This window comes from Gymnodraco acuticeps, unplaced genomic scaffold (genome assembly GCF_902827175.1).
Source record: "Gymnodraco acuticeps unplaced genomic scaffold, fGymAcu1.1, whole genome shotgun sequence".
Taxonomy (NCBI): domain Eukaryota; kingdom Metazoa; phylum Chordata; class Actinopteri; order Perciformes; family Bathydraconidae; genus Gymnodraco; species Gymnodraco acuticeps.
The window spans coordinates 294,211-317,721 of record NW_022991960.1 but is presented as its reverse complement, the minus strand read 5'-3'; the positions used below and the strand labels follow the sequence as shown (position 1 = coordinate 317,721).

The 23,511-nt window shown below is 40.9% G+C and overlaps 1 protein-coding gene across 8 annotated transcripts in view; it reads left to right on the top strand.

Annotated features, from left to right (window-relative positions):
• LOC117536023 (MAP7 domain-containing protein 1-like) overlaps positions 1-2,300 on the top strand; it is a 40,173-nt gene extending 37,873 nt beyond the window's left edge. For 6 of the 8 annotated variants that reach the window (XM_034200743.1, XM_034200738.1, XM_034200741.1 and 3 more), the window contains 2 exons: positions 448-759; positions 1,710-2,300. In XM_034200743.1, coding sequence (XP_034056634.1) covers positions 448-746 — 299 coding nt within the window. In that variant the 3' untranslated portion in view covers positions 747-759; positions 1,710-2,300. The remainder of the gene's footprint in view (positions 1-447; positions 760-1,709) is intronic. The other 2 variants (XM_034200736.1, XM_034200737.1) reach the window with 2 other exon arrangements.
• The last annotated feature ends 21,211 nt before the right edge of the window (positions 2,301-23,511 follow it).

Here is a 23,511-nt window from a genome sequence, read left to right as displayed (position 1 = left end):
TAAAGATCTAATTAGTTTAATAATAATAAAACTTTTTTTAAATAGCACTTTTCATACAACACATGCAGTGCTTTCCAAAATGACACATCACAAGTTAAAAATAAACAACAAGAAATTCCCCTCAGATTATTTGTTAAGAACTTTACAGGTACATGCAGCAAAATATAAAATGTTATCAGGTTAATAGACACAAGGAGGTCAAATGTATAATAATACAAATAGAATAAAATAAATAATGGTTTCTCTCCGACAGATAAGACACAAGACAACTGAATCGATGCAACAATATAAAACCCCATAAAACAAAGTGAACGGAAATAACAGAAATAAAAAAAAAAGATAATAGTAAATTGCCATAATTCTAATAAAGGAAATAAAAAAGACCAACGTAAAAATAAATATTGCTATTGAAGCAAAGTATAACTCATGATTCACATCTTTCTGCAGCAGCTGGGAGCCTCCAGAGTCCTGGTGCAGCTGTGTTCAGCCCGTCACAAAGTGTTCCCGCTCCTGTTGCCAACGACGTCCAGCCCGCCGCCCACCAGAACGGCATCTCAGCCAATGGAGGGGCGGCCAACTTCGAGGAGATCATCCAGCTGAACAACGGATCCAACCCTGCGCAGAGCGGGCTGGTGGGTGAGCCCATGCTGGCGTTTGAGGGCGGAGAGCCCTTCCTGATGAAAACAGGCCCCATGAAGCCTCAGCATGTCGCAGGTACGGTGAAGACTCAGCAGCTGAGACTGTGAGGACACAGCCAAGGTTTGTGTCCTGGTGCTGAATTCACCACTATAAAGTATACTGTTGATTGTGTTAAAGGATGATAATTGTTTAACAACACGTTCAATCCTCCGTATTGCTTGTATAGAAGTAACATGAACCCTAATCACAGTTTATAGTAGTTAGAAATTATAGAACAGGGTATGAAGAGAGAGAAAGTACAAAAGTATATTACAGCCATCAGGTGGAAGATGTTTTCAAAATGGTGTTGTTTGTTCACATCATTTTATTGTGTGTAAGGAATAAGACTCAAACCTGTGTGAAAGTAACATTAGATACTATAGAAATTCTCGTCCAAGAGATTACAGCAACAGAATAATGTACAATGTTACAGCTATAATATGAACTGTATAAGAAGTAATACTAACTCATAACAATGAACAATGAAAGTAAAGTAAATGTAGTTTAATCAAAAATCTCCCTTGTATGAAATGCATTTCAATACACAATTTTAAAAGTGATAAGTAGATATTTTAATGGAAATCAGATGAGGATTTTTGTTGTATTAATCATTTCTATTGATTTGTATGAAGTGGCAAAATATCAAGTATGCCTATGAATTCTTGAGGAATCAAGATGTGGGGTTTTATCGTGTTTAAAGGCTCTATTATGCTTTGGGTTTTTATTTTGTATTTCCTATAGTCTGTTTTATAGGTTTGTATGCATGTAAATGGTCTGCAAAGGCTAATATCCAAAGGTTTCCTACAGGGGGAACACTTTATGAACATGTAAGCATGTAAACATGTCAAAGTCGAAAAATACAAATATGAACCTGAAAATTAGCTAAATAGATAGCCTATGCTAAAGCTAATGGGATGCTAATTGTGAAATACAGAATCAGTGCTTTTAATGCCTACTGGAATAGAAACTTGATCGAACAGATATGAGTTGAACTGTTCCCCTGTATCTGACCTGTGTTGTTCTCTCTGCAGAGGTCCTGTGAGTCCCCACTCATCTCCATGGAGACGCGCCTTATGTCTCTGCTTGAGCTATGAGATTCATGCCATACCACAGCAGCTTGTAGAAGAAGAAAAAATGGTGTGCCAAACAAACAATGAACTGCGCTGAATTCACATTTTACAGTATCTGCCGCAAGAGGACAAAGAGGAGCTTCTCATCTGAAAATATAAAACCATGCAACAAGTATTCTTTGTCTTCACCGCGTGTCCTGGTGCAGCATCTGTCAAGTTGTATTATCAAATGTCACATGCAGAGTTTATGGTGCACCTTAAAGATGACGAACTGTGTAACACATTTTAGAAAATACAGTATAAGAGTCTGGAAATACATCATATTTGACAATGGTTGTTATTATTACCGTCGTTACGATATTGTTATTGTTATCTTAAGTTGAACAGTGTGTGCGTGTGTGTGTGTTTGTTGTTTTGTCTTGAATTACTGAGTTATTTAACATGGAGCATTGTAAGGACTGGCCACAGACAGTGTATGTAAATGTATAATGAGCCTGGCTGCCTAGGCCTCCTGTTACAGGGGATCTGTGAAATAAAGCTTTATGAAAGGGAGCGTGTCCGTCTGTCTGCATTTATATCGATTATTATTATTAGAAGAAGACATTAGATAACAAGGTTTTTTTGTAATAAAGATTATGTTTTTAGAGCTGCTCATGGGTGAAAATAGCTAAGGAGATTTGTGATTGTGTGGAAACAAGACAAAATACATATAAAAAACATGGTGTTATATATCATTCATTAAACACATTTGAAAGGAAATGCAGGTACCAAACTTGAGTATTTCTCTCTCAACTGTCGACAGCATGACAGTAAGATGTTCAGAGGAACCAGAAGGTGGCAGCACTGAGGATTTCAGTGAAATGTAAATGTTGCTGCACCTATGAACCCTGCTACCAGACATTTTACCTGTTAAACCCCGAGCCTGTTTTTCAGGTTTCAGGCTCGAAAATGACATTCCCAGAACAAATGACCATATCTTCCCTTCTAAAAGGGTTAAATTAATCATATTTTTTCTCAAAGTAATGATAAACCTGTGAGTTGGATGTAGAAAAGTCAGAATAAATATAGATGTTTTTTATTTTAAAGAAAATTCAGATTGAACATGGTAAAAAACTGTAAATGATAGTGTCCGTCCAAAAAATATGTTGTACTTATAGTGAAAACTAACCTTGGATGATGGGTTAGTAGACTAAAAGCTTTAGGAATCCAAAGTACAACATATTATACCCTGTATCAAGATTGATATTAAACAAGTGATATTTGACCTTTTTAGACAGATTTAGCACCAAAAAAACCCTCTTCTGGGGCCATTTGGGTGGATTTTCCATATCTCTGGCCCCCCTTGCTGGATTTTGACATGTGACATCTCTTTCTGACCGTCAGATCCAATGGAATCGAGGGGAACTCACACATTTGCAGAGCCCGAGAGAAGAGGCTTCTCAATACTCAAATTTCCCCTCCTCGGTTCCCCTCCTCGAGACTTAGACCCGCCCACAGGAGATGTGAGCGGAGGACCGAGGAAGGGAACCGAGGAGAGAGGAGGGGAAGCAGCAGACGTTTAAAGAAATGAGAACTCCTCTCCTCTGAGCAGTCATTTTAAAGAGACGTCCGTTCATTATTACGTGGCAACAGCTGCATCAGCTGTCGAGTGTTTTGTCATAGCGCTGTATCTCTGTTAGATCAGCTGAACATTGTTCCCCCACATATTTACTTTGAATTCATTGAGAGTGCGGTATAATGAGACAATAACAGGCTACAGATGCGGCCACACACATACACAAATATATTTATATAAATATATACAATTTAAAGTATGAGAGCACTCATAATAACGTAACACAATCAGAGACTGGATATATCCCCCCCTATCTCTGGTCGCTGAAATGGGGAATTGAAATTACGGGCCAAAAGTTGTATTTACAAGTAGGCCTATTAAAAGTAAGCAGAATACACCAAACCAACTGAGACCCGTCTGTCCGCCGCATTTACGCACTGTACCACACACACCTACACACTGTAGCCTACCACACACATACCTACACACTGTACCACACACCTACAGCTCCTAAAGCATAAGCCGTTGTGTATTTTATTATGTGAAGCAATGGTCTTAGAAAAATATCGACTCTTTGTTTGTAGATATCTACTAAACTAAAGCAAATAAAGAGAGTAGGCCTGTTATACTGAGTGATATATATTATACACACTGCTCTGCTTTCTGCATGGACCTTACAGCTGTTCTCTCTGGAAACATCGCGACGCGATGAGAGCAGTTTCTAAAATAATATCCAGGGGATGCATGCATAGCTGTCATTGGCTGAGATAAGTCCGGCCGTGCGTCACGCCTCCACCGTTCCCGGAAATGCATCCGTGGAGGAGCCGTGGATGAACCATCAGTGTATCCTCGGTTATAGCTCCTCCAGAGAGCCTCCTCGAGGCTCGATGCTCGGTCCTCGGTGTGCATTTAGAGAAATGAGACGTCCTTCAAAATGGCGCTCTGAAATTCATTTCCGGGTCACTACCGGAGGACCGAGGAGTCGAGCAGTCGAGGAGGGGAAATTTGAGTATTGAGAAGCCTCTAGAGATAGTAGGCTTGTTTGAGACAAGCGAGACCTGCGCAGACCTGCGCAGTTGCGATCAACGTCTTGCTAGTGCGTTGCATGATGGTTAGCCATTTTGTCCGACTTGCTCTGGAGGCCCGCCTACATGAGACGTTGGAATCTCGCGGGACAAAGACGCCCGCAGCCTTGAGAGCGAGGCGCGGCGAGGCGCGGCGAGGCGCGGCGAGGCGCGGCGAGGCGCGGCGAGGCGCGGCGAGGCGGCGCAGTTGCTCTCCACGGGCTGCGGAAGCGAAATGCTTGATGGGAAACGACCATGGATGTATAATAAGGAAACGACTCGCTGGTATCTCGAGCTGAGCGCTCATTGGTGGTTTTTACCACGTGCTGCTGATGAAACTCTCCAATTGGCTGGCAAAAGTTTGTTGTTGTTTTGTGTCAGTTTTACGTCGCCACATCCAATCCCATTTTTCATCATTGTTCCACAATGTTTATCATCATGAAATTAATATCTATATATTTTATACTATACTGCTTACCGTTTTCATACTTTATATATCTTAGCATATTCATACACACTGTTCATGCTGCTCACAGGCTGATATCTAGTGTATTCATACCCCTCACTGTTTATTCATCATTCAATTCATTTTTATTCTGTAGGTTGTGTACATTACTTTTCACTTTACTGCTTGTTGCACCTGGTTAGAAGCTAAACTGCATTTCGTTGTCTCAGTACCTGTAATATGTGCAATAACAATAAAGTTGAATCTAATCTTGAGCAGGAACAAATGCATTTACTTAGTACATATCTGACATTAACGAATATACACATTTGTGCATTCTTTATAAATGCAAACTTGTCAAGACCACTGACGGAAGTAGTTTTGAAAAGTAATAAGTGGTTCTGTCTTTTACATGTATTCAACCCCCCTTGTACTGATTTGTTTCAAAATGAACTGACACTTGAGTCATTCATTTGTAGTGATATAATAGTTGTGGGATTTCTATTGCATCCACTTCATCTGCAACGAAAAACGCCAACGCAATTTCCGCCATTGCAAACCCAGCCAGTCAAGCCGACTCCGACTCCGAGCTGTCCGACTTAAGACGAGCTTTTTGACACCTCCCCCGGCTGCGATCGGCTACTCTCGTCTACTTTCGAGGCGAGCCGCAATGTGTCTCAAACAAGCCTACTAACTGCGCCGACTCGCAGCGCCTCGCTCTTAAGGCTGCGGGCGTCTTTGTCCCGCGAGATTTCAACGTCTCATGTAGGCTAGCCTCCAGAGCAAGTCGGACAAAATGACTAACCATCATGCAACGCACTAGCAAGATGTTGATCGCAACTGCGCAGGTCTCGCTTGTCTCAAACAAGCCTAGTATCTCTAGGGCTCTGCACATTTGGTAATGTGTGTGTGTTAGACTGCCGCATGGCCAAGACTGGAAGCAGCAGCAATTACATAAAAATGGAATTATGGATTATAAATAAAATATTTTTTTTATACAGAGACGTTAAAAACCTATGGATTAACCGATTCAGCCGCGTTTTTGTCGTTTTAATGCCATTGAACACGTCTTTTGATCAGATTAACAGCTACGGTGAGACGATCTCCCTAGAAGCTCCGTAAAGGTACGTGTTGTGATGTCTGTGTTTGCTTCCCCTGTCGCGAGTTCGGATCACTCAGTGATGATACTATATACCTAAATAATCTGTGGAACCTCAACTTTAATCGGATATCTTGTATGTGCAGCTACGATAAGTAATAAGGGTACTTTTATCTTGAGTTCTGTGCCAATGTCCGTTAGCATTTTTCGCTAAGGGGTCATTATGAGGCTTCTTATGAGACTTGTTTTGGTAAAAATGGTTTGTATCTTCAATTAGCTGAGATTATTTCCGTTAATCTGGTATAAGACATTAATAGGTTCTTAAATATTAAGATCCCCTGCTGAGACACAGTGTCGTGGAAAAAAAAAACAGTGTCCCCGCCGGCGGGGACCTTGGGGTTTCACAGGTTAAAACCCTTGTAGATCATCTGTTGCATCATGAGTGGTTGTACTGTAGGAATATTAACACATTTGTAAGGGTTTAGTATTGCACTTATTACAGTTATAAAATGTGTAAGACACAGATTTAAAAAATGAATGTTATATGTTTTGGGCGGTGGTGGCTAAGTCCATAGGGACTTGCTTGGCAACTGGAAGGTCACCAGTTCAAGTCCCAGAAAGACCAAGTGCTACCGAGGTGTCCCTGAGCAAGGCACCGTTCCCTACACGGCTCCCCGGGCGCCGTACATAATGGCAGCCCACTGCTCCTAACACTAGGATGGGTCAAATGCAGAGAAACCGTTTCGTTACATATACCTGTACTACGTACGCGTAATGACAATAAGTTGAATCTTCATCTTTTGAGCAGGTTGAGATATCCTGACTTTCTTTCTTGAGATCAAGCATGAAAAACAGTGCATCCTAAATTTCAGATTATATAATCAAATCTATTTATTAGATCTCCATGCCACTTAATATTACAGCAAGATTTCTTTTTTGTCAGACTTGATAACACAACTTCACGATATCAGAAGAATGTAAAACATGTTTGAATCCAATTTAAGACTAAATAATATTTACTTTGTCAAATGAATTAAGTTCTCTTGATTAAGATGATTAAATTCATTAAAATGGCTTGTTTCAAATAAGAACCTGAATATTATCCACAATTAAACATGTATAAAGGTACTTTTTATTATTCTTAAATGTTTTTCAGAGACATATTGGGATATAATGGTGAACAAACAAAATAGGTGGTTAACTCAAAATTAGACAAGGACCGACATCGGAAATATTTCAATATTCAGTTATTATGTAGGACTTTAGGACTTTAACTGGGTGCCCTAATACAAATAACTAATAGTATTAGAGATGACTGAGAGTGTCTGTGTTTGATTTATTTGACCTCCAACAGTGCAGAGCGACAGAATATGTATTCTAGGGTCTCTTGAAATTGGATGTAATGTATGAGAAAGAAAAAAGGTCTTTATTTCCAGGGTGATTCTGTGTTCTGTGTGTGTTTGACTGTGGCTGTATGTGGCACAGAGCAGTGAACTGACCCCAGACAGCTCTGAGCCCAGAGATCAAAGGAATGTGCATGAGATGTGCTGTCCACCTACTATGATGCACTCTAGCAATCAAATATTAGAAGCCTTGTGGTCAGCATTGCAAATGCACTGGTTTTCTCTTTAGCTCCAGGTCCTCAAACGGTCTCTGTGCTGCAGCAGCCGGTCAGCTCGGGTCACAGGAGAGCTGACATATCAGATGTCTAACTAAATACAGTGGAGCCTGTTTAAAGCCGCCATTTAGAGCACAGATGTGATTCTGGACAAAAACCTGGAGGGAGAGCATATTTACTTTATCTGTTTGCTTTGGTTTGGATGGTGACTTTGCATTTAGAAAGCCTATTCACCGAACAATGCAGCAAATAAAAGAGCCCATGCTCTGAATAATGAGACCCCCCTTCCATTTCTCTGCAACTCGTGGTTCGTTTCGGGTTTATATTGCTGTCTGATTAGTGGGTATTTACATGCTAACACTGCACATAAAACATATTAATACTTTTTTTTTTACAGTCTTGAGGGGAGGGTAATATTTTGAGAAAAAACTATGACATTACGATTACATTTCTCAATTTAGGAGGAAAAAAAACGTTGATATATTTTAAGTTTAAAGTAGTACATTTGCAAGAATGGATAGTAAATAGTGGAGAAAGAAAATCTGAAATGATATGAGATTTTAAAAAAGTTAGATCAATCTATTTCTTTTGGTGATATATTTATGACTTTAATCTTGTGATAAATATTTTCTCTAAATAATCTTCATGTAGTTTCCCTGGAAAACAGATTTCATTCCTGCATTCTTGGATTTTGAAACAGTTCATGAGCCAATACAGACAAATCTCATTTGCAATGCTGACCTGGCCAAGAAGGCAGCAACGTTACACATAATACATACAGTGTTGAAAGTGTGCCGGTCCTACCCGGTCCTACCCGGTCCTTAGTACCGGTAAGAGATGTCCAGGCGGTCCGGAGGACCAGGAATAATTGACAGCTCCACCCGTGGAATTTATACTACGAAGGGAAGATATTTTGGTTTGGATTACTGGTCTGGGGGAAGCTGGCGAGTGTGTGTGTGTGTGTGTGTGTGTGTGTGTGTGTGTGTGTGTGTGTGTGTGTGTGTGTGTGTGTGTGTGTGTGTGTGTGTGTGTGTGTGTGTGTGTGTGCGTGTGTGTGTGTGTGTGTGTGTGTGTGTGTGTGTGTGTGTGTGTGTGTGTGTGTGTGTGTGTGCGTGTGTATACGTGTGTGTGTATACGTGTGTGTGTTTGTGTATTTTTGCGTTTGTGCGTATTGTGTTTGTTTCCCGGGGAAAACACTCACGAGAAACACCGGCTGTTGTTATGCCTGCAGTGACGTTAAATTACTCCGTTCTCCGCTTGTAATTATGCCGTTACAAGCTTTAAAGTTGTATTTATCACCTGAATTTGCCGAAACAAGTTTAATATTCTGAAAGCCAAGACTTTGTTTAATTGAAATCAGATGAAAACAAACTGTAACGGACCCTGCCGTGTTATCTATGATTACTATACTCTTTCATAATTTCAGTCGGAAGGAGGGGGGGGGGGCGGCGTTGCGGAAGAGCAGATTGCGAGGGAGAGGTGCCTGTCTTCGTCCATTTACAAGCTTCAAAAATGTATTTATCGTGTGATTTTGGAAATAAAAGTTTCATATTCTGAAAGCCAAGACTTTTTTTGTTTAAAATCAAACACAACACCCGAACCCCGAAAAAATTGTTGTTTACGTAAATCCACGTTTATTTTGAAATGAGCCGTTGCGACTTCCGACTGATTTCGATAGAGCGGGTCACATATTGTCAAGTGTTTCTAATTTCTACCCCATAAATAAAGGCATTACAAATGTGAAGTTTGTGTTCAGGGATGCATGAAGCTGGGGGCGGGAGGAGAACAATATGAACCAATGAAGGTCGGGGTAGCATTAAAACATAACACAAACATATAAAAAGGCTTTGATTGATTGATTGATTGATTGATTGATACGTTTATTAACACCTTGTATATTGGGTCAACACATCCTCACTCCCAGATCGGCCTATGTTGACGTTATGTCAAGTCCCCTGTCGGCTTTTTCCAACGCAAGGGGGGGGGCCTTAGCGTCCATTTTCAACGCAAGGGGGGGGGCCCTTAGCGTCCATTTTCAGCTTTCCAGGATGTCCATATGCTTCTATGGACGCTCATGGAAGCACGGCATTCGTTTGTGTCGGCTGCCCTTAAAGGCAATGTGAGCGTCCATTCTCATTGGATAACGGAGAATTGTACACCCGGAAGTAAGTATTCCCCTTACTGACGATTGATTTTACAGTGATATCTGCACTACTCATCGACTAAAAAACACCAGATTATCCTTGTTAATTACACAACATTGATTGGTTTAAATTGTGTGCAATGCTTTTGTATTTTTCCCCTTCGATTCGGAGAAACAAATGTTTTTTCGGAGTAAAGGATGGCAGAAGACACTACACTACCCAGAATCCCCAGCTATCGTTTGGACTACACCATGTGCTCTGTTTGACAAACCCCGTGATAGTCCTCAAGCTCTGTGATTGGAGAGTGTGCTCCGAGGATTACGCCGATTCTCGAACAGCACTTGAAATGGGATGGAATCACGGCAGACTGTCCAAAACTGGATTTGAACGGGTCCACCGCGTCCCCCCCTCCCCCACCCTGTCCCCAGAACTACAAATGCTGGCTATTCTGTTTCGCAACATGTTCTGTATCTATGGCACGTCTCTACTGGGAGTTGTAGTTTTAAAAGACGTTTTCGTATTTCCCATAATAAGAAGTTGCCAGTATTAAACTGTGTACATCCCTGGAGGTTTAGGGGATAGGAAACACTCACATTTAAAACATATAATTAATAAATGGGTGAAAATTGCTTGTGCCCATAATGGGCAGCATTAATATATATACACACATTCTAAGGTCAGAAGAGCTTTATTTAACAGCTGGTCTTATGTTTGTGACCCCTGTTGTTAATTGATAACATTACATTACATTAATTGATAAGCCTGAAACATGCACTTGTTAAGGTTCAGAGGCACATTTTGCAAATATGGCAGTAGCCATCGATCAGCTTAAGATAAGATATACTTTATTGATCTCAAGTTGGAACATTTGCGTTACATCAGCATGTGTAACAGTTAAAATGCAGTGGTGTTTATTTGTAAATCATTTAGTATAATCACACAAATTCTGTGTTTTATATTCAACAATTCTGTGTTCTTTATTTATTGATTGTTCAATATCTGACAAGGTCGGAGATGAAATATCTACATACATCTTATAAGAGTATAATACATTATGTATAATATCAGTTAAAAAAATTGCTTCAACATAGTTAACATTGCTGGAGGTATGCACAAATATTGATAGATGTCTTGTAATGCACTATTGAGAAACCTGCGACCCAAGTTTTTCATTCAATTTATAACTACACCATAGTTGTGTAGGCCTATATGATATGTCAATAAACCTTTGGAAATCTTGAAATCTTGAAAGGGATGTGCAAAATAGTCATTATATACAGTCTTTAATTAACTATTAGTAGAGAATAACGAGTAATGAATATACTTTATAGGGATCCTATTAATATCTAATAATAAAAATAATGAAATTCAATAACATGCTTTAACCACTAGGTGTCCCTTTATATCAGCTGTGCACCTTTATGGTGTAAATACAGCCTATCTACCAATTGGATAAAATATAAAAGTCAGCCGAATTAGTGTTGATACTGCAAGGAGACGTATTGTGTGAAAAGAAATGTAAGATGTTGTTTAATGGCTGATATATTTATGATCCACGTCACGTTTTCAGTTCCTCATGTTTGTCTAGAAGTCTTCTCATCAGGGCTCTATAAATACAGAACTACGGCAGATATGTAATATTTAATGCAGCCGAACCGTGTATTACAATGCCGTTATGTGATGACTTTCAAAGAGAAAAGCAAGCACACTCGGAATAAAGTATTATTGTATTTTTTTTTAAAATGTTTTCGGTCTGTTTCCGTTATTTGTTAATGACGATGTGCTGTGAGATGTGAGACTGGAATTGCACAGGGGAAAATAACGTAGGCTATCTTTAGATGCGGATTTTGTTAAACTAATATGTTTGCGCTGTGGACCAACACTATACATTGACGGAGAAGGGGGTAGCAATAAAGATAACACCATTAAACAGTTACACAACATAACAGAAATAATATCGATAGCAGCGTCCCTAGCAACCACCTTGGTAACAATGAAACCGTTATGGACGCAATTTCCTGAAGTAATCTTCGTAATAACTAGCAAACTAAAGATCATGTACATCCACTGCACACATAATCTGAAATAACAACTCATATTTCTCGCATCAAATGACATCAAAACGCATTTTAATGGCCAAACTAACTTTAAAATAGGCATTTTCCATCGAGAATAAAACGAAGTTCGGCCATGTTTTTTTTTTTCTGCAGGGAGAAATTTGAAGATCACGTGACGTCAAACAGAGCACATGGTGTAGTCCAAACGATAGCTGGGGATTCTGGGTTGTGTAGTGTCTTCTGCCATCCTTTACTCCGAAAACACATTTGTTTCTCCGAATCGAAGGGGAAAAATACAAAAGCATTGCACACAATTTAAACCAATCAATGTTGTGTAATTAACAAGGATAATCTGGTGTTTTTTAGTCGATGAGTAGTGCAGATATCACTGTAAAATCAATCGTCAGTAAGGGGAATACTTACTTCCGGGTGTACAATTCTCCGTTATCCAATGAGAATGGACGCTCACATTGCCTTTAAGGGCAGCCGACACAAACGAATGCCGTGCTTCCATGAGCGTCCATAGAAGCATATGGACATCCCGGAAAGCTGAAAATGGACGCAAAGGGCCCCCCCCCCCCTTGCGTTGAAAATGGACGCTAAGGCCCCCCCCCTTGCGTTGGAAAAAGCCGACAGGGGACTTAACATAACGTCAACATAGGCCGATCTGGGAGTGAGGATGTGTTGATTGGGTACAGTACAGTACAGCTCAAAACATACAATTGTTAAGGGGATGCAGACCAGAGAAATACTTTCGTCTTGTTTACATCAGGGTCCCCCATTTCCAATTCATCATATCATTTAAGACATATAAGCAGGGCTCGAGCTTAAGGACATCCCGTCGTCCCGGGGCCGAAAAAAATAGTGTCGGGGAGGATAAAAAATAATTTTGGGACGAATTTGGGACGAGAGTTAAAATAAAAAATACCCTGCTAACTCTACTACAAATGGCGATGAAAATGAAACCGACTGCACGTTTTGTGTAGCACATTAAACCTCCTTGTCAACATAAACACACACGCACAAAACATTTAGAAACCCGCGAAATACACACACATGTAGCTACAGCTGTGCCGCTGGCTGTCAGCCAGCCGCCCAGCTGGCTGTGGCCGCGAATTCCTGGCCCGCAAATTCGCGGGTCTAGCTATGTACTGAGTGTGTGTATTTCGCGGGTTGAGTGATGTACAATGGCATCCCGTGGAGGAATTCTGAAATGTTTTACCGTTACATCACAAAAACGCACAGCAGAACCAGACCCTGGAGCGCCGGCCTCTTTATTTACTTACTCCTCTTCATCCCCTATGGGTTATAAGGCTGAGATGAGAACTCTCCATCGTATTTAGTCCTTAGCAATATGCTGCGTCTCTCTATATATACAGTCTATGGTCTCTCCCCATGTAGGGATGGGTACCGAGCCCCGGTACGGGCCGGAATTATTAAAGACAGTGGTAACGTTAAGCTCCGACGTTATCGGACTTTTTATCGGTAGGCTACTGGAGACATTTAAAAAATATATGTTATATGTATTATTGCTACATACACATTATATCGCATTTGCAGTTTTAGTTTCGCCAACTCCGTTTCTAATATGCAATAAGACTACAACATGCGTCTATGATGTATTTTCGAGCTTTCCAATCCAGACGAGATCTCTCTCTCCCGTCTGTGTGCGAGGGGGCGGGGCCGTTTGTAAAGGTCTTTTGACTGTGTTACAGACTGTCATCCTGGTTAGTGGTTACTCTGGGTTCTGTCTTCAGGACAATGTTGGATTTTTTTGTTAATTGGATGGGACTTGATTGGATTCGATATTAGAGTAATTTTCTTATTTGTGTGTTTGTTTAAATATATTTGGCCTTTGTTTATGTGATTGAATGATTTACTCAAATAAAAAGGTTGATGAATTATCATCTAATGATTTGTATGATGTTTTATTTATGTTAAAGGTCACTTTGAATGATTTTAACTAATGATAATGTAGAAAAACTAACATTTTAAATTCGGGACGGTCCACATTAATTTCGGGACGGCTTAGATTGTATTTCGGGACGGTTCCGGGAGGATGGGGAAAAAAGTTAGTCAAGAGTCCTGCATATAAGACATATTTGACATACAGATGGCTTATTTACCATTTTCATTTTAGATTTCGTTCTAATACATCCTAACCGGACATTTAAGACATACCAAGTCTACAGATATACAGTTAGTAACATAGTCTAAAATGCGAGTATATACATAGATGGGGGGGGGAAGCTGTCCATTGAACGACAGGTTGAGATTTGTACCATTACCGGGGCCAGTTTTGCAATGCTCTCCCCCGAAGGTGCTCTTTAAGAGAGGTTTTAAAGGTAAGTATAGTTTTACTTTCCTTTACAGTTGTGGGAAGAGCGTTCCACCTTGATGTGGCATAATTGCGAAACGTGTATTCCCCCTTTTTGTGCCAAATCTGGGTTTCACATGATTTGTGGAGCTCCCTCTGGTGTTATGATCATGGTATTCCTTGACTTTTAGGAAGAATGTTGACATGTACATGGGTACCATAGAGGTGTAGTGGATCTTGTAGACCAGGCCCATTGCAAGTAGCTGTACTCTGTCGTCTACTCTAAGCCATCCAGGTTGTCAAAGTGGGCAGAGGTGAGGTGGGTTCTAGATGAAAGGTCAAGCAGTAGTCTGACCAGTTTATTTTGCGATGTTTGAAGTTTTATTTTTAGCGCCTTGGAGGTGCTATGGTACCATGACGTGCAAGCATAGTCATAGTACCCTTGAATGAGTGCTCCTGCCAGAGTTTTCAGGGTGTTTTTGTTTACCAGAGAGGAGATCCGGTATAGGAATCTAGTTCTTTGATTGACTTTTTTTATTACATTGGATGCCATTTTGTCACAGGAGAGATTTGCCTCAAGAATAGATCCTAGGTATGTCATTTCCTTCTTACTTGTGACAATAATGTCACCCACTGCAACTGAGAAGTCGTCGAATTTGCTGAGATTATGTTTTCGAACCGAAGAGAATGGACTCTGTTTCACACCGGAGTACTTTTCCCATTATAGTTCCGATAAAGTTCCGAACATTTGCGTTCACACCTTTATATATACCGTCTATGGTTCACACCAAAAAAATCCGGAACTAGAACTTAGTTCATGAGAACCTTTCCACCCCCTTTTCAGTCCTTAGCCGCTTTCACACCGCAGGACTTGCCGTACTTTAGTGCCGGCACTAAAGTACCACGGCACTGAATCCGCCAGGGCAGTGTTGCCAACTCCATAGTAAGGAAAGTAGCTATTGGCTGTCAGAAAAGTCGCCAGAAGTCGCTAAATGACGTCATCGCCTAATTTGCATAACATGTAATGGCGGCTGTAGGCAAAAAACGTTCCCAACCCTTCAAGGATCAAAACTTGAAACCACCGGAGTTAAATCCAAACGACAGTAGATCAGAAATGTCTTTGCCTTTTGAGTATGTTTTGGGGTTTTAACATGACAGTTTGGCATAGAAATCCCCCTTACAATAAAGGCAGTATGCCCGTGTGTCATCTCCAATAAATGGCTTCAACCATCCTTTATACTCAGGGTTTGATTCCCACTCCTTTCTGTATTTTTGAGAATACAATTTAAACTGTGCCATGATGTTTAGCTTGTCACAGAGAGGCACACACACAGTGGACGAGGTGATTGAGTGACTGAGGCTGTGTGAGGCAAAGCAAAGCAAAGGCAGTTATTTATTATAGTGTGAAAGTGAGTGAAGAAACATTTACATTCAACATTTAAATCCCGCTCAAAACCAGGACGACTTGGCAGTTGGCGCATGCGCAATTAATTTGCAGTCTCGACGCGGGGGAGTGTGGTTGTCTCCTCTCTGCTCTGACTGCAGCAGCAGCTCTGAGCGCCTGTGAGTACTATGGGAGGGAGGCGGGGCTCACGGCAGCACCCGCGGCTCGTTAACTGCAGAACAATGTGAGTCTCCAAACACCAGAAAAGTCGCTAATAACACCATTATAAATCGCTAGATTAGTCGTTAGTCGCTTTTGACACAAATAAGTCGCCGGAGGGTTTGGAAATCCGCCAAATTTAACGAGAAAATCGCCAAGTTGGCAACACTGCGCCAGGGGGCTAGTGCCAATCGCATTCACACCGCAGTACTTTCCCTGAGGCAAGATTACGCTGACGTCACTTCGTCTTCTTCTTCTCTAGGTTTACTGGCAGGCCGCAAAACCACTTCACGGCGAGTACAAAAAAAAACGAGAAAAAATACCCCATTATAACAATGGACTTTATCTTTATGTATTTATTATATATTACCCCCTCAGGCTGATTTTGGAAAAGGACATTAACCCTTGTTTGGTGTTTTTCCCTTATTTATCTAAAACAAATGACATGATAAATTACTTGTTTTTATGTGTGTAAGACTTGTGTTTCTGCCCCTGCCATTGCTGCACTACGGAGCCCTGGAGGGTTCATAGAGAGAAAAATAAATAAAACGTGGCCACGTTTTACTTTCTCGTGCGCACGCTTTAGTAATTCGTGCGCACGCTTTAGTAACTCGTGCGCACGAATTACTAAAGCGTGCGCACGAGTTACTAAAGCGTGGCCTCGTTTTGTGTGTGTGTGTGCGTGTGCTGTTCGTGGTAATTTGAAAACAAATGCCGGTGGTGTCGGATACACACACACACACACACACACACACACACACACACACACACACACACACACACACACACACACACATAATGCGCCCCGGTGACAGGACATCTCCTTCATAAAACGAGGGGGAATACTCAGTTCGATGTGTGTATAGGTGTGTGTGGTTAAACGTAGCAGCCTCGATCTCAATTCAGCGGTTCTAGTGAAGTAAACAGTAAAAGGCACAGCTCTTTGCAGCTGGTGCTGCTCTTCTCAGATTCTGCTGAGTTACACGTTACTGCCTCCAGTGCCCTGTACGACGAAGCCAGTTCAACAGACCCTGGACCTGGATATGTTCGATTTACCCGGCTTAAAGGCCCTGTCACACTGTCCCGAAATTGACACCCGATGGACACACGAATATGGAATTGTGAATTTCGCACGAAGATGGCCCCGAACCACACACGAAGCCAACATTTACATTACATTTAAGACATACAACTGCAATGAAAGTACCAAAAACAATTATGTTACAGTACTATGATACTGTACTGATATCTTCAGACTTTGTTCTTTACTTTATCCGTCGTTATATGTAGAAAATATTACGTTTTCTCCGTAATGTTGTTTCCATAACAACAACAACTTCCTGTCAACTGTCCTTCAAAATAATATATTATATCCTTTTTAGTTTCACAGAACACAAATTGGGTTATTTACATAATATATTTACATGATTTTGTTGTGCAATAAAACAACCCGATGGACACACGATAAAGGAAATGTTCAAATTCGGCTGTGATCGTAGCAACATCGGGCCATTCGTGAGGGCATCTTAAGCCATCGTATGACCGCCGGTGGAGTTTCTCAGGCTCCGGCAGCAACTTCGTGAGCGGTGGCAAAATCTTTGGCATGCCAAAAAATGGCCGAAGGACCTTGCGAAGGTTCATTTTCGTGTTGAATTCGTGTGTCAATTTTGCCCTTCGTAAGGCCATCGTGAGGGCATCTTGTTATCATCGGTGCCATCGGGCATTCGGCCCGATCAGAGTGAGGGTGAATGCACCGATGATAACACGAAGATGACACGATTTGACAAGATGCCCTCACGAGTGCCTTACGAAGTTGCCGCTCACAAAGTTGCTGCCGGAGCCTGAGAAACTCCACCGGCGGTCATACGATGGCTTAGATGCCCTCACGAATGGCCCGATGTTGCTACGATCACAGCCGAATTTGAACATTTCCTTTATCGTGTGTCCATCGGGTGTCAATTTCGGGACAGTGTGACAGGGGCTTAACTGACCCTAACAAACGCGATGTCGATAAGCGGTCCTACGAAGCTGGTTATCAACTCAGTAAATCAACCAGGGTTTCTCTGTCCGGCTGAGAGCGCGCTCACGTGAAAGGGACGGGGTTAGCAACATTTGACCAATCACAAACATGGAGACGCGTGCTGACAGCGCAGCGTCATACTTCATGAATGAATAGTGTAAATAGCAAATCCTGCTTCGTAGTACAGGCCACTGGTGCCGCAGAGATTTCATAAAGTGAAGGAGGTTTTCCTTCTATAAAACAGCTGTGGGCAGCAGATACTGTGAGTCACGGACAGGAATCCCTCAATTGAAATAAAACGAGGCCACGCTTTATTAACTCGTGCGCACGCTTTAGTAACTCGTGCGCACGCTTTAGTAACTCGTGCGCACGAGTTACTAAAGCGTGCGCACGAGAAAGTAAAACGTGGCCACGTTTTATTTATTTTTCTCTCTATGAACCCTCCAGGGCTCCGTACTGCACAAGGTTGCAACATTGTAGATAAATTCAACCACCGACACCTGTCTGCTCTCACATTCTTCTATTCTGCACATTTGGGGTGGGACACAATAAATAAAGCTTCGCCAGTTTGTTTGTTTTATTGCACAGTCAATACATAACAATAACGGCATCACGCTGTTCCAGGTGTGTCGTATGCATGTAAATTGAAGTAAAATAAAAGTGTGAAAGTAAAATAAAGTGTAAGTAGTTTCAAAACAATGTAACAGTGGCAATATATATAGCAGCAGACACACCTTAGTGCAAGTTAGGTGTCAGTATTAAAAAACAGTGGCAATATATATATATATAATAACAATAGAAAATCGTTACCACTCTTATTATTGTGGTCTTTAATTTTTTTATAGTCCTGCCTGAGTTTCTTTATTTTTACCCGGCATCCGTGTGCACTGTGCACGATTCCCAGCTCAAGTAGCTTTTGCGAACATCGCTCAAAACATTTGGAGTTGGGAACTGCTTTCTGTAGAAGCTGCTGCATCCTGTCCTCAGAGTAAATTGCCAGAAGCGCCGACACTTCCTCATCATTCCACCGCTCCTGTGTTGTAGTACGTGTGTCATAACTGCTTTAAAGTACAACAAAACTACTCGCTCAGGTGTGGATGTGGTTTTGTAGCGAGGAAAAAAATGGCTGCCTAACAAAAATAATTCAGAGTCTAACGGGGCGTGGTTTGCAATTCGCCCAGCCAATAGAAATAGAATAGAAATTGGCACTCTTTTATAACCAGGTTCGTACCACCTCTCTAGCAGGGACTGAAAATGGCCAAAAGAGTTCCCGGCACTGAGTAGTCCCTGCGGTGTGAACGTGACATTATTGGTACTAACGGAACTAAAGAACCAAAGTACCAGGGAAAGTCCTGCGGTGTGAATGCGGCTCTTGCTAGAGAGCAGGTACTTTCCTGGGAGAAAAAGGTTCCCATTTCTGATTGGCTGTGCGGATTGCAAACCACGCCCCGTACAACTCCAAAAAAGTTTTGTGAAGTCGCCATTTTATTTGCTCGCATTAGCATTATTAGCATTAGCCCAGCGCACCAACGGAGAGAGACTAACTTATGGCAAACATAAAACGTAGGAGCGGTGGAGTGATGAGGAGATGTCGGCGTTCTGGCTGTCACTACCATGGATGTATAATGGTCACTACCCGATCCGTCCCCCTGCCCAATCGGTACTGCGCATGTGCGAGATGGTCCGCCATATTGGACAAATGAAAGCTTTAGCGCAAGTTCAATAAGGAAGACCTAACACGAGTCACTTACCCCCTGATCCCACCGGAAGCGTCTGCGCTGCGGCTGCGCCGCGCTGCGACCTCCTCCTGCGTCATAACCCACCAGGCGCGTTTCAAAACGTTGCGGAAGCGGAGCGTCGTGTGTACAGCCTCGCAGTTGTTGGATGAACATTCCACTTCCTGCCTGCGCCGCGCCGCGTCAAAAATAGGATTCATCCTATATTTTAGAAATTCCTTGCGGCGAGGAGCTTCTGGGACACTTCGAGCCGCGGCGCAGCGGGTCTGGTGGAATAGCACCCATTGACTAGAGTGGCCGCGATCGCTAAAAACTTAGGGGGTTACACGTCACTCTATGGCTCCCTTCCCCCCTCATTAAATACGAGGGCGTCACCCCTCAGCAGCCAATCGCTGCACATGCTAAATTCCTTAAATGCCTGCTCTTCCTCCCTGTCAGTTGTCATTGCAGATGATCACACGCAACCCGCCTCCACCCCTCTCGCCTCCCGTCTCCTTCAGGACAAAGCTAAACCTTCCTCCTTCAGACCGGTCTCACCTACTCATCACCACCACCAGTGTCTAGACCCCGGGGATTTCATCGGAGTGGTTCTTTCCCTCCTGAATGATTATCCTGCAAACCGGGGCCTAATCGCCAAACAACATTACATTCTCCTGTTGTATTATCATGGCAATCATTTCATTCATATGACGTGTAAACAATAAATATGTAATTCTTACATCACGTCTCTCCGGTTTGAACTCCGGAGGGCAACCCAAGATGGACACTTGACACAGTGGCTTTTAGCAAAGCTCAAAAAGAAAACTCGAGAGAGATGAGTTATTGTTATTACAACGTGACTTCACTATTATTTAACAACTATTTTTATTGGGTTCTTTTATTTGGGGTTAAGTACATTGTCGGAATAAGTGAGAAATGAATTGAACTTCTGTTAGACAGCCATATGCCATACATGTTTGCATACATTCACAGTAAATATTTGTTCAGTATAATAGCTGTCTAACAGAAGTTAAATGTGTGAACGCGATCTGCTCTTTAATTCGTCAGATGAACTAAATTCTGATGAACACGTACGGCAAAGTACTTGGTGTGAAATCGTCTCTTGGTTTCAAATTCACTTCTCATACCACTGTGACAAAACTGTGAGTTTAGCAGTCTGATTAGGCTCTTTTGTATACTGGTTAGCCAGGTTTCAGTCTTCATATCTAATCACCAGTGATGAGTACTGTAACCTATTGTGAGTATCTGGGTGGGTGGGACTAAAGTAAACAGAGAAGGCTAACTGCCAGCTGCTTAGAATAAAAACGTTCTGCATAGCTGCCGTAAATTAATTCAGTTAGAAGCATTATGTATTTGTATTGTTTGTAACCCTAATTCAGTTAGAAGCATGATGTATTTGTATTGTGTGTAACCCTGTAGGAGAGTAGACTGGACATTGTCTCATGCTGTTATCTCATGTCCCACATGGTGCAGAGATATCGACCTGACTAAACAGCTTCTGTGTCTGTGAATGCCTTAGCCTCCTGAAGTGTGGCTACCAGCAGGACTACAGCAAAAGGCAATAGGGTACACATTTAATAAAGTATGTAATGTATCATGTGAGACAACCTGCTCATCCTTCACATAACAGTGCATTACATGATGTTAAACCTTTGATCTATAGTGTTGAGATCTTCATATGAAGTGAATACTTAAAACGAAAGTTAATTGAGATCATGGTATGAAGTGAATACTTAAAAAACGAAAGTTAATTAATAAATCATACATGATCAATCATATTCTTGTATAAACCCATAATGAGAATGCTTCTTGACGGTTTTTGAATATGTATGTGCTTACAATTTTTTCTGTTGCTATTTTGATAACTTTGCGTTTTGAAAAGAGGGTGTTGTGAGTTTTCATAGTATGTTTAATACTTAAAAACGAAAGTTAGTTATAATCAAATATAAATAGTCATCAAATAAAACGTCTTTATTTTCTCTGTGGGCATCTTAATGGGAGCATACACACTGTAAGTCACAGATGATCCCTTCAAACAACGCTTCCAGAGAGTCAACTATTTATATTCGAGATGTGATTTCACCAAGTGGTTGTTGTCAGACAGTTGGGTTCTTAACTGCCATCCCAGAGGTTTCTTCTTCACTTGTTTCTGCAAACCAGGAAGCACGGAGACGTCTCACTTTTCTCTCCTCACTCTCACTTTCCCCTGCAAGGTGAGCCTCTCCTTTTCTCCCTTTTACGTGTTTTGAGCTTTGTTTTTAGCATTGCTGAGCTCTACTCTCTCTATGAAAGTGGTCTTTGTCATTTGAGATTTAGGCTTCAATGTATTTTGTTCTGTTGAAGTAACGGATATACAATCTTTAAATAAAGTGACAGAGGGTAGTACACAAGAAATACAAACCAAAATGAGCAACAATTAAAATAAAGGAAGTAACAAATATGAATAAAACATTAAACAACAGAAGCAAACCTTTGTGGATTGTAACTAAGTATACATAGAGAAGCACTGTACTGTAAGTAGTTATATTTGATGGTACTTTTACTATATTTATGAGACAAATATTATATATTTCAAAGTAAAAAATTATGAACGTCAACATTAACATAATGTGATAAAAACAGAATCATAATATAATAATGGATCATAATACAATCCTTTGAAAGGAGACATTCTGCATGGGTACTACGATTTATTATACATTTTGCTGATAACACTTTTCTACATTAACTTCACATTTAAGAAGATCTTGTCACTAAATACAAAATAATATTTTTCATATTTTTTGGGGTTTCTTTTGCTATAATGTTATTCTTGCTCGCTGCTTGTTCGTTCTATTTTGAATGATGACACAAACCCTCCACAAGCTTCACGGTGTGGCCACAATCCCTTTAATCTAACTGACTTTTATTTCACTTTCATCTGTGACCTCACTGGGCAGAGTTGTCCTCGGCCCCTTGGAATTCTAAGCTCCAGTGAGACCATTAGCAGCTCGTAAATTGAGTGACAGACAAGGAGCCATGTCTGCTCCCACATAGGAGCCAAAGGAGAGATCTGTCAGGGATAATTTTAACTTTGGCACGGCAAAGTGCCCAACACCTGTGCTGCAAAGGGAATAGGACAGTGAATAGGAACTGTTTGCATATCTTTGTCGAAGGTCAACGAGGAGTGACTTGACCATGCGTGCCGTGAGGAGTTGTAAAAATTCAAACCAGGTCTACTATTCAGGCTGTGGACTAGATGACATGTTATTATCGTGCAGAACGGAGGACACAGTTGCTTTAAGGCTTTGCTGCTACTTCTCTCAGTGCTTGAACTGTGATGACAGCCTTCAGGGTTGTTATGCACCAGTCTCAGTTTTTGTTAAATTGATTATTTGAAAGATGAACTTTGTCCTGCAATCTTTGCAGTAAGAATACACACAATGACTTTATTTATTTGGGGATGAAATTCAACATCAAGTTGATATGACGTAATTTCCATTTGCACATGTACAGAGTACAAGAACTAAAAGAAACAACAAAAAGGAAAATCAAAGACTGAACACATAAACACATTGAATAGAAAGCAGAATATTACAACTACAAATTGAATAATACACTCTATATATAGGTGCCTTCATGTATGTGGTAGCATTTAAGTTTTAGTGTGTATTTCATAACCAAAGCAAAAATAATGTTATGAGTGACAGGTACTAGTACTTTATCAGATTAATACATTTGTATCGTCAATGCACAGAATACATATTCTGAGACAGCTTTTGAGAGATTACAGAGTAATGTGCATTATGTATAAAAAAACAAGATATGATATGGATACATGGAATATATCAGATATGTGCATGGAGAACAGATTGTAGTTTATCATTGAATTGAATGCTGAAAGAATGGCACTGGCTTTAACATAGTGGTTATGAAACATTACTGCACCGCATCAACTTATTATTCTCGCACAATACGCATATTGGTCCTTTAAAAAAACTTTTGTGCATTAATATATTGTTCATTACTCAAGGCAAAAAGTGTATGCACAGGAAACAATATAATTGTGAGTAGTGTCAAAAACTACTTAAACATTAAAGTCAGTATAACTTTATGGAAAGAAAGA